The sequence below is a fragment of the Dunckerocampus dactyliophorus genome, chromosome 11, assembly GCF_027744805.1.
Source record: "Dunckerocampus dactyliophorus isolate RoL2022-P2 chromosome 11, RoL_Ddac_1.1, whole genome shotgun sequence".
Classification (NCBI taxonomy): Eukaryota; Metazoa; Chordata; class Actinopteri; order Syngnathiformes; family Syngnathidae; genus Dunckerocampus; species Dunckerocampus dactyliophorus.
Genome location: NC_072829.1, coordinates 17,690,344 through 17,702,869, shown reverse-complemented (window position 1 = coordinate 17,702,869; position 12,526 = coordinate 17,690,344). Strand labels below are relative to the sequence as shown.

Here is a 12,526-nt window from a genome sequence, read left to right as displayed (position 1 = left end):
CGCCAGGACGGAAATGCACAGTCACAGCAATGAAATACGCGTGAATGACTTAATTAATTTCTCGTGTCCAACCTGTAAGTTGATGATTACAATTCAAACAAAGGTTTGAACTTTTTTGAGAGTGTTTAAACAAGAGAGAAATGTGAGAAAATGTTATTACGTGTCTGAGAAAAGTGTAAAAAGTGTTTGGTGGGTTGACAGGATTGATTGAAGTGTAAGCTCAGCACAACACACAACACAAAATAATCATCACCCTGTTCAAACTCCTACAGCTGCTTTTGTACCTTCCTAAAAAGAAACCCTGTAAATCAGGGGTGTCGTAAGTGCGGCCCAGGAGCCAGTTTGAGACCCCTGCTTAAGAGGCGTACTTTTCCAGATGTTTTTTCAACATTTGGACATTAGGAGGTCCACTGTACTACACACAATGCTTAAAACTCACTTATCCTCAAATTAACACATACGGTACAGCAGCAAAAAGCCAAATGAACCCCGCACGATAGAATAACTGGTGGGACCTGATCAGAAAAAAAAAAATGAGAAGAAAATATGCCTCCCAAATACACACTCAAACTCTAAAGCAAGGACAAAACATACCCTAGCCTTCCTGAGTGAATGTGATGTGTGACATAATGCAACATGTGCATCACACACACTCTGACCCTGCATAGACCTCCCCGTGCTCGGCTGTTGGCATATTATTATCACAGACAGACAGACATAAAGCAAAGCAACAGAGAGGATGAAAGATATGAGGATTGTAATGCTCTAATAGTGTTTGTTCTGCCCTGCTCTCTCCGTCTGTCTCTCAGTGTGTGTATTTGTATGTGCGCACACCCTGCAGATAAAGTTTGATCCCAAACTACATTTTTACAATCATTTGTTTTTTTTTCCCCCCCTTTCTGTATGGACGTACACACACGAACACACACACAGAGAAGATACACATTTTGCTCGGGCTTCTCTTTGCTCAAATTCTCGCTGGATCAAACATCAAACAAGCTGCTGCTTCTTAGCAAATGTATCGTGCTCATGTCTTGGAAGAGAGAGCAAGAGACTGACCTTGATTGTCGTGTGTGTGTGTGTGTGTGTGTCCATGTGTCTGAGATGGATGGGAGGCAAGGGAGGAGGCAAAGCGAACAAGATAAAGAGAGCTGTGTTTAGTGATGAGAGGACCTGTATTAGAATAAGTGAGAGAGTGTGAGCCTGTATGTGTATGAAAGTGAAGGAGAAGAACAGGGCCACATTTACATGACAATCGATTTAGCTAAAACTTGCGTTTTGTAAAGTCCGACATTTGAACCATACAATTATGAAGAGGATCCTCATACACAGAACTGCCAACCAACCGACACTGCTGTAGAATGCACATCAGGCCACCAGTTGGGTGCAACTCAAGTCTTTCATTTCGGACTCTTCTTGGTTTCTGGTGTTTCGATCAAAAGTTGATCTCAAGCTGTGTTATTATCAAAGGTCTCCAATGTCTTAAATGCACCCTGAGGAGCAAGGAGGCATAACTGAGAAGCTATCATCGAAGAAACGGTGGTGTTTCTTTGTGAAAATCGTATTTGTCCTCGTCAGTGGCATATGCAAATGATCGTATATCAGCTGGATGCTAAGCCTGGATTTACGCTGCAGGGGTAGGTGCTCAGTTCTTATTTAGTGCCTATATCTAGTTAATTACATGAACAATTGAAGTGACCCATGTTTGATATGACGGAACACATGAAACAACCCGTTGGAGTTGGCAAACAGCTCGACAAGAGTCAACAGCAACAACAATCAGAAAATAATAATGCATACTAATAGAAATGTGAAACGTCACATACATTGCATACATTAAAATGCAGGTAAGCTGGACATTGTTTTGTAGTTTTACCCTAATTATTTTTACCCTGTGCTTTTGCTGTAATTTTGGGCATACTCACAGGAGGCCCTTCATAACATGCTGGACTTTGCTGGAAGCTTGTGATTCCCCCTCCCTCTCCTGTCTCCCACTGGCCTGCACGCCTGAAAGAATGGTGCAGCTAATCATTACCGAGCCCATTTTTGAGATGTTTTGTCTATTTTAGGGGGGTTTCGGTTGTTTTTTTAGCTCTGATCTTCAACTTTTGATCAGCGTATTTCAGTTTAATGGTTGTTTGCAATAAACTGCGTACTCAAAAATGTTTCTGTTTCAGTGCCATTTGTTCTTTTTGTATTTTGAAGCTCCACTTAGAACCTCCTTTAGATCTTACAGCGCAAAATGTAAATTCTTGCCATTTTTCAACTGATCTTAAAATTTTGATCAGGATTGTAGGTGTTGACCACACAACCCCCCACCAAATAGTTTTGTGTCTTTTGCTCTCTAACTGTTTTGCCAGACAACACATTGACACCAACATGTCACAGTGCTAAATGATGTGGTCAGACATGTCAAGAATCAAAATTCCGACATTAAAAACTGAATTGAACTGTCATTAAATACACTGTCACATGACTTACAATCTCAGGGCATTGACTCGATGGTAACTGGACTGTTCATGTTCTGTTTGTTTCGCCACTCATCCAAGCAGGTTCCTCAGTTCATGTTCAAAGACTAGATAGGACAGCTCTAGTCTGAGGGGATGGTGCAGGACCCAAAGTATTTGTCCTCTAAGGTCTCGGCATGCCCTAAACAAGAATTGTTTAGCTCTTTTGTTATTATTATGGGACCCAAAGATGACTGTGTTGGTTTTTTTTTTGTATTTACCCGATGCTAAATGATTGAGTGATTTTAGGAAGGGATGAAAGGAAAGCATTGTAAGCAGGAGAGGGGTGGTGTTGCAGCCCTCCCCCTCTGTCTAGAGATGGCTTCTCAGCCTTGATGTCACTCCTCTTTCAAGCCCTCCCCAAAAGATTCAATAATTCAGCCTCTAACAAAGAAACAAAACACAGCCACTTTAGGTTCTCAGATGCCTCCGTCATACAACTGAATGGAACATGAATGAGGATGATGCCAACCAAACGACTGCCGCTGGCTGGCAGAGGCCTCACTCCATTGTATCTTAACCACTGTGGTTTTGCACCACAAAAAAGCTACCCCATTTTTGTTTTGGGGCGTGCTTCTGCCATCCATCCATCCATTTTCTTCTGCTTATCCAAGGCAGCAGTCTCATTAGGGAAGACCAGATTGACCGGTCTCCGGCCACCTCTTACAGTTCCACCGGGAGGACAGCAACGCGTTCCCAGGCCAGCTGTGAAAGATAATCCATCCAGCATGTCCTAGGTCTGCCCCAGGGCCTCCTCCCGTCTGGGCATGCCCGGAACACCTCGCTAGGGAGGCGTCCGGACTAGATGCCCGAGCCACCTCAACTGGAGAGCCACTGGCTCTCGATGTGAAGGAGCAGCGGCTCTAATCTGAGCTCCTCTCAGATGACTGAGTTCCTCAGCCTATCTCTTAGGATGAGTCCAGCCACCCTATGGAAGAAGCTCATTTCGACGTGCCTCTGCCTTAGAGCAGGGGTGTCAAACTCAATCGTACAGAGGGCCAAAACTCAAAGCTTACGTAGGTTGTGGGCCGAACAGGACATTACCTCCCACCCCCCCAACTTTGTACCTTTCCTATTATTTATCCTCAAATTTTCTTGTATATTTCTGCATATTGAAAGTATTAAAAACCTTAAAACCGTCTTGTTCTTTCTACGAACATAATTGGTAAATAAAGCACACTTCCTGTATATGCATCATCAGTGCACACACTCAAATGCTTGTTTGAAGTTGCGAACGCGACAGGACATGCCCCAATAAGAGTTACTATTGTCAGATTTTGAGAAAATGTGCCGTTAGCGCTGACGAAAAGATATGTAACACAACACAAAAACATCAGTCTGCAAGATATGTAACCCGGAAAAGTTTGCAGCTGTGGAAAGGGCGGATTACGTGTTTCCCACCATACTTTTCTGTCGTAAAAATGATCACTTCTGACTGTTTTATGCCTCTATAAGGTGTTATTTTGTACAGACAAGGTGTAGTAGTTAAAGTGCTGCTGTTTTTAGTTGTGTACAGTTAAATTATTTTCACTTTTGGTCTGAATCTGGCACCCTTATTAAGAATGGTTGTGAATTTTGTGCTATATACAATATTGTTTCCACTTAAAATTATAATGCCAGAGGAGTAGTTTATATATCAGAGGAATCGCTTACTTACGCAGATCGCTGTAAGCACTGTGTTTGGTCAGGTCCGTGAGGCGGGACAACTTAAAGCTATTTTCCAAACAGTTCCGCGGGCTAGATGAAATTGCAGCGTAGGACGGATTTGGCCCACGTTCCTGAGTTTGACACATGTGCCATAGAGGATAGATACTTTGTAACCTGCACCATCCCCTCAGACTAAAGCTAGTCTTTGAGTATGAACTGATGACGCCTGCTTGGATGAGAAGCAAAACGTGTCCTAGAGCAACCTGAATAGTCCTGTTTTGATCGACTCGATGTACTGAGAATACAATGACCTGGATGAAGGTGAATATTCACAGGCAGTACTTATAGTGTAGCTCTGTTGACAACTGTTGTCATGAGAACTTGCTCATCATATAGTCCATACACAAAATCATGCTTTGCAATTATAATTGTTATTGCCTCCTTATTTACTCCAGTGTAAGCCCAATTGTCTGTTCATGTGTTGTGTGTGTGCTATGGCTTCAGCAAGAACTAATTGGTGTATTTCAGTCAGTGATGCTCTGTGATGATGTATGATAGTACAGTAAGTAAAGTTCTACTCAATGGTAGATCATAGTGGAAAATTAAATATTGGCTATTGCATCTAAAGCTATAAAAAATGCCTTGTGACCTACTGGTTCTTATTTGTGTATATAATGTCCCCAGAGAGGACACGAGCCTTAATATTCCATGTTAGTGATTCACACATTCATTCACATGAGTGTAGTCGTGCCTATGTTTACAGTATCTCGGTAAATTGATGTTGAATGAAATGGAAGTGACAACGTGATGGATAATTAAGCCAAGTCAATGAAGAAATGTACAAAAAAAAACTACAAAATTCCAAACTCTAATCTTAGCGCTAACAACACATTAAGTGTCCAGGCTGGTCAACTACTATATTCAAGCACTAAAGTTGAGTGGGTGACTCATCTGCCTCATAGCCAGGAGTGTCGGGCTTATAAACAGGACCTTTCTATGTCGAGCTTGCTTGCTCTCCGCGTACTTGTGTGAATGTTTGCCAGCTTCCTCCCATATTCCAAAGACATTCTTTGAACTAAACGAGTTACAAGCGCCGCTAGCAAGTCGAGTTAACCGGCTAACTGCTGAAGTTCAAAGTGGTTGCCTAGCAACAGTGCCACACAAATAGCTAAATAATACTTTCCCCGGAAATTCATGTCCAGTGCCATATATGTCGTTGAGCTCCTTTTCACCATGTACACGTCAGACTTCACACACACACAACACCACACACTTCCACATCCAGATGTTCTTCGATGACACAGCCGTTGTTGGATGTGTATCTGAGGGGAATAAACTGGAATACAGGGAGGTCATCAAGGACTTTGGCAGCTGGTGTGAACTCAGTCAGCTCCAGCTGAACCCCAGCAAGACAAAGGAGATGGTGATCGACTTCCGGAGGAAGATACCACACTTCACTCCGGTGAACATCCAGGGCTTGGCATGAGGTAGTGGCGAACTACAAAATTCCTGGGTGTTCAGCTGAACAATAAACTGGACTGGACTGACGACGCCATGTACCAGAAGGGCCAGAGTCGCCTCCACCTGCTGAGGAGAGTGAGGTGTTTTGAAGTGTGCAGGGCTCTCCTCGGGACTTTCTATGACTGTTTGGTAGCTTCGGCTATCTTCTTCTGTGGTCTGCTGGGAAGGAGGCAGCACAGAGAGGGACAGGAAGAGACTCAACAAGGTGATTAGGAGAGCAAGCTTTGTCCTGGACTGTCCACTGGACTCCAAAGAGGAGTTGGGTGAGAGGAGGATGTTAGCCAAGCTAACATTCATCATGGATAACACCATGACACTGTGGGGTCTCTGAGCAGCTCCTTCAGTAGCAGACTGTTATACCCACAGTGTAAGAGGAGCGCTACCGCAGGTCCTTCATCAGCCATCAGACTGTACAACCTGAACGTGTTCTCTGTTTCTCCACTTGCATTACTCATCTATTTATCCATTTGCACTATTTAAAAGTAATATCTACTTCCAAAACAGTTTTTGTATAATGTGCAATATATTTTTCTTCACTTTTCATGTAAATAATGTGTATATACTGTATGTGCAATATTATTTATTCATTAACAACATCACTGTACTGCCTAAATTTACTGTAGTTTCTTACGTACTTAGTAATCTCATACTTTACTCACTTGGCTAGGTTTTTTGTTATAGGTTTATTGTATATTGTTAATATGTTTATAGTAGATGTGTCATCCTAGATTGCTTATCTTTTCCGTATAGGTATTGGGTATTTTGTGCTTATTGTATCTTTCTGCTGCTGTAACATTTAAATTTCCCCGTTGTGGTATAAATAAAGTACAATCCAATCCAAAAGGATTTTGTATCATATGCCGTCTTGAAGAGCCTAATGACAGAGCACCTGCAGGAAACTGCAGCACAAATAAGGCAAGATCTAAGAAGCCTGTAAACACAGATGGGGAATGTACAATCACGGATTGGAAATGTTCAACCACAGAATAGCAGCTTCAAGAGGAGCTTTTCTGAGATCCATGATAAGGTCAAGAACCTTAGGGAGGAAAATAGAGCACTGTGCGATGACATTGAGGTACTACAGAATGATAACACTGCCTTGCGCGCTGCTCTCAAGGAAGATAAAAGAAGCAAAGGAAAAAAAAGCATTGAGCAAATGAAGAATAAAATTGATGAGGTGGCTCAGAATGCACGAATGAATGATGTGACTGTGACGGGGCTCAGAATTACACTCTGGTCAAATGCCAGGGCAGTCGAGAACATAGGAGAAGCAGATGCTATTAAAAGGAGATAGATGTACAGTACATATTGACAACACTGATACATGCCTTCCACTGTATGGCAGAAACAATGCCAACAAAGCCATGCCCGTCATCGTCATAAAGTCATCAACAGGAAAAAAATATACTGCTGAAACAGCGAAAGAAGCTGAAAGGTACAAATGTCTGCATCAATGAGAATTTGACAAAATGCAACGCTGAGATAGGCAAGAAAGCACGGCAGTCCGGGCTTTTGGCCGTGCGGTCAGCGCTCTCGCCTCCCATTGCGAAGATCCTGTGTTCGAGCCCCGGTGCGGGCGGTGCGAAACAGGGCGGGTTACACATGTCCAAAAGAAATTAAATGATACCATACCATACCACACGCGTTAGGTGAAATGCCCAGAGATTATGTATTTGTGTTTGGGGGTTGTTTGGTGACCAGTCCAGGAGGTGAGACAGCTTCGTCACAACAATGAACTAAAATTTTAAAAGATATTTGTCCCATTCCACATGAGAGTTTGAACTTTTGAGATTGCTTGTTGTCTGTTTTTCTCTATTTTGTTTTCTGTTTCCGGTTTGATACCGTATGTATGACCTTTACGTTTTTCGAGGGAGCTCGGAGCGCACCTGCTTGTGGTTTGTAGTTTGAGTTCTATTTAGTTAGGCTGGGAATTCATCTTACGGTCTTTGCTTGGTTTCTCCTTGGACTCTTGTACCCATGTGTTCAATGCACCCCGTTTGCATCTCCATTAGCAGTTTTTCTCCTTTTGTGTGTGTTTCTGTTTACACCCCCCATGGTGATTTTTGTGTTTAGCCTTAGCAGTCCCTCCTAGCTCTTTATTAAATTTCTACTTTGCAGTTTTAACTTTATTGGTTACACCCACCACCATGTCCTCGCATCCTAGGGTAACACTACATGAAATAGTGAAACATAACAATACTCTCCTTTCCACTTCAGCTGATGACAGGCATGCATGATGTTTCCATAGCCATCAGATATGAGTCATATCTTAGCTGTGGCAACAACACACAACCCAACCATATTCTTCTGCTGTTTGATCGTCAGCCAATATTTGATGGTAAACAACTTTTCCCCACACATCAAAAACACCCCATGTCCTGTCATTATGTACTGCACTGCTCTGGGGATCTGATATGATTTCACCGCTCAAGCTGAAGTATATGTCCCCTTCATTGTCATAGTTTTGGAAAATACAGCAGAATGAGTGCTGGCATCTCTTATCTTTTTCGATTTTTCACTTTTCTGGTTTACACTGTGTGTGCGCGTGTACAACCAGGAGAAAATCAATATGATTTCATGCAGTTCACTCAAAGTCTTGTGTGCATGTGTGTGTATGTCTTTTATGTCAAATCTAATTTTGTTTCGGAATAGCGACTTGCAGTACTACTACTGCAAACCGTCTCAGATCAATACTGTACTATTTTGTTAGCCCAGTTTTTCCATCTAAAACATATTCAATGATTTTATCTCGTTTTTTTCACTTGTGGCATCTAACAACAGTTTGATACACACACAAAAACGTGGCACAGTTTGACAATCAAAACACAACGTTGAAGAGAGTTTGTCTCTGTATTACTGTGGAGAGGAAGCACCGCATGTTTTTGTACTTCAGCTTTAGCAGCACGTAGCATTACTGTTCATAATGTTTATTTATTTATTTTTTTTTAAATATCACCTTGTTTTAAAACTATTGCTACATCTGCTTTTCTGTGTGGAGTTTAGATGTCCTCGTGGACTGTGGTGTCCTCTTACAGTCTCAAAACAAGCATGATAGCTTCATTGGAAACTCTAAATTGTCTGTCGCAGGGAATACAAGTGTGGTTGACTGGTGATCAGTCCAGGGTTTAGCCCCCCCACTCACCCAAAGTCAGCTGGGATAGGCTCAGCTCACTCATGATTAAAGAGCATAAGTGGCTGAAAAATAATGAAAATTTTGAATCCTGATAGAATGTTCTGTGCTACAAGGCAAACTACCCCGAGCAAAGACAATTTCATAGCTGGGTGTATTTAAATGAAGTTAAGAAAAGTTGCAACTAATTCGAAAATGATGTAAAAGTGCAAACTCTCTGGTATTAGGGTGACCAAAATTTGACTCCCAAAAAGCAGGACACTTTGCCTGGCAATGAGATACTCAAATGATACTCGACATTGCCTTATAAGTTCAACATATTGAAAGTATGCCTCCACTGTGTGGATAGCAAATTGGTATACTACAAAATACTACCTATAACCAAAGCCAAATTCCAAAAGGAACAACATTCAAAAACCGGCACAAAAATGATGCTAAAAACAGAACGACACTGGAACCTGACGTGAAATGCTTGTTCCGTTTTAGAGTGTAACCAATATTTTCGGGTTCTAAAGTTAAAAGAACTTGGGAATTTGAACCCCCTGTTGTGAATGACATCCCTAATGTAAGATACTTCAACTCGGCAAGCATCAGAGGATTAAAACTTGTGCATATATTTTGCTGTTTCTTTGGCTTTTATCGGCTTTTTGGCAACACTAATTCAAAATGCTGGCCACACGGCAGCTTCTCGGGTATTACGTCACATGCAGCAGATTGCGGTAATGCCTTTCAATTTAATTGCCCACTAACCAAACTATTAAAAAACTGCGTCTGTGTAGGCTCTCAGTCGTACAGGAGTTGTCCAACGAGGGAAAGGCTTCTTGAGACGTCATCTGTACTTCTGTGAAGAAGGTGTTGGACGTTTTTCTCCTCATCCGAAGAGCTCCGGCTCCACATGCAAATGAGATGGAGCCAGGGCCGAGCCAGAAGGAGTAAAGGAAGCTATTTTTGTCAAACAACAGAACCCATCATTGAATCGGAATGGTGGTTTGAGGTTTAATTTGGACCCTGTGTTCAGCAGGTTACTGAGACCAAAACCCACAGCTCTTAGTCTTGCAAATGAGGTGAAGCCAGGGCCGAGCCAGAACAATAGATGCTAACGAGCCAGTATCAGAGTCGTTCATACCCAAATACAGGGAGCTACACTTCCCTTTGATCGGAGGTGCTAATGGCAGGAGAGGATTAGACCACAACTCCTCCCAGTCTTAGTGTAAGGAACCAATAGGAGGAGGGCGTTGGCACACCAATTCCGCCCACTCTTACTGTATTTAAGGCCTAGGCTACCAGCACTTGTTAGTTCGCTGACGAAGCTCTTTGGATGAGGAGCGAAACGTCCGACACCTTCTACACAGAAGTACAGATGACGTCTCAAAAAGCCTTTCCCTCGTTAATAAAAAACTGGTTATTTTCATTACTTTTTAAAAGAAGAAAAAAACAGGATGGCCAGGCCAGGGTGTGAAAATAGGACAGGTCCTGGTAAAACAGGACGCTTGGTCACCCTAACTGATAAAGTAGCATCAGAGGGCATGGTGAAAGGGACAACCCTAAACACATGCAAACTTACTTGCTTTTAAGTGTTACTTTCTGCTTTGTGGTTTAAGACCAATGAAGTGCCTCAATAATGCTTGACGTGGTATGTGTCACAACATTTCTGTTTGGTTTTAAGGTGCCAGTGGAGAGAAGAGCAATGAAGACTTCACTCTTTCTCCTCCTCATCCTTGCCTTCCTTGCCTCAGGAGCCAGTGATGACGTCAAGTACATCTCCAAGAGGAACTCTGGTAGGATGAATGCTTCTGTTGGTCCTTGAAGTCAGATGTTGTTTAATATCCTTTGGCTTAAAAATGGGCTTTTCTGTCTTTGAATGCTCTCGGGCGTTTTGTTTGTGTTTTGTTTCACTTTCAATTCTGTCATTGCGAACACCCATCAGTCTCTCTTTTTCATTCTGCTGCTAGTCACTCACTGGATTCTCACTGTTGCTGTCAAAAGCGCCTTTTCTTTTTCCCAGCAGCCCTCGTATGCTTTCAGATGTCTCTTAACGTGAAACAAGGGCTATAGCCGTCTGTTTGAGTCAGCCATTTAAAAAAAATCTTTTTCAGCAATTTCCACTCTTTTCGCTCTCTCATACATATTCCACATTCCGCTTCTATCAAAGCTTAAAGCTTTCTTCAACCTCCACCTTTCTCTACATGCATCACTGCTGCTGTCAGTGATGCTAATGTTGGGGTCATTTGTTTATCAACAAGTTAATGACAGATCTGCTAATGGTATTATATAGTTTTTATTTTTTGTATCTTGTTGATGAGCACGGCTCGAAATTGGCTGTTGTATTATTTTAATAATTCTTTCAAAATCAAATGCGAGGACATTTTCGTAAACATAATTTACTTGCATTGTATTGGATATTTTAATTTGCAGGTTTAATGGCGTAGGCAATTATCAATGGTACCAACAGAGCAACTGTGTTATTTTATTACTGGATACCTTGAGGTAGTATATTGAAATTGCAACAGGCATAAGTTAGTCACAGTTATTCACAAATGACTATGCTTAATGATAGCTCATTCATCTCCTGACAGGTTCAGCACACTACAACAGTGGTCGCCAACCCCTTTTGACCCACGGACCGGCTTGTGTTCCCACAAGGGTTCCGGGGGGTTCGTACATTATAGCGATCTAATTTATCTTATTTATGATGTATTGTGTAAAACTAAGACATGAATAACATCAAATTAAAAGCACAAAATCAATGCCGACCCACCATCCACCAGTTCAAGTCCCAGCCAAGTTTTTCCAGAGAGATTATCACATCGCTGTTTGACGTGTGTGCTAAAAGGCAGTGTGCTAGCATGAATTAACTTGAGACAAATGTGCACATTAGCACTCAATAAGTCATCAAAACTTACCTTTATGCATTCCCACATAGTATCAGCATTTGACACCAAATATGAGGTGAAAGAAAAATGGTAAAAATACAGTAGTAGTCTATCTGTGCGGCATGAGATAAAGTTAGCACACGCACAATGGACATGCGTCAAGTGAGACGGATGTAACAGAGAGAATCCGGCCACTTTTCAAAATAAAACATTAAAAAAATGAAAAATGGAAATTATTTTTTCTTTCTGTGCGGCCCGGTACCAAACGAACCATGGCCCGGTACCGGGCCGCGGCCCTGGGGTTGGGGGTTGGGGACCACTGCACTACAATACACATTTTGGCCCCCTTTGGCCCCCCTTTAGGCATATAAGAATCTGGGATTAGGCACAAGTGTCGTCAAAACCACCAGCACCCCACTTTAACTTAAAGGCAGCACATGTTCCATTTTTATTTAGATTTACAAGTCCTACCTGACTATAGTACGTACATACTACAGTACGTATGTTTGTGTTTTAATAATTGTGACAAACCAAATGTGTGGATGTTCAGTTGTAGAATTGTAGATGTTGCGTGGGGCTGTGCACTGTTTGACCTTTAACCTATCCACCTCCTCGTTGTCACTCTGAGCATGTTCTGTGTTTGAGCAAAGCGAGAGACGAGAAGCTACTTTTTTCCTTCACCTTTTCCGATATGTGTGCTTGTGTGGGTCCTTTGTACACGCCACACTCTAAAGTGAGTTTGCTGTGTAGGTGGTGAGATGGCGGGAGTGAGTGTTTGTTATTGGCATGCATGCTTGAAGGCATACCTGCACATGAGAGCCCTGCACTTCATGACTTTGTGTGCATAC

General features: G+C 42.2%; 1 protein-coding gene across 8 annotated transcripts in view; it reads left to right on the top strand.

Annotated features, from left to right (window-relative positions):
* Positions 1 to 12,526, top strand: part of il1rapl2 (interleukin 1 receptor accessory protein-like 2) — a 384,745-nt gene that overhangs the window by 49,554 nt on the left and 322,665 nt on the right. For all 8 annotated transcript variants that reach the window (XR_008572829.1, XR_008572827.1, XR_008572828.1 and 5 more), the window contains one exon: positions 10,472 to 10,583. Coding sequence is in view for 4 of the 8 variants with exons in the window: in XM_054791464.1 (XP_054647439.1) it covers positions 10,472 to 10,583 (112 nt within the window). In the remaining 4 variants the exon portion in view is untranslated. The remainder of the gene's footprint in view (positions 1 to 10,471; positions 10,584 to 12,526) is intronic.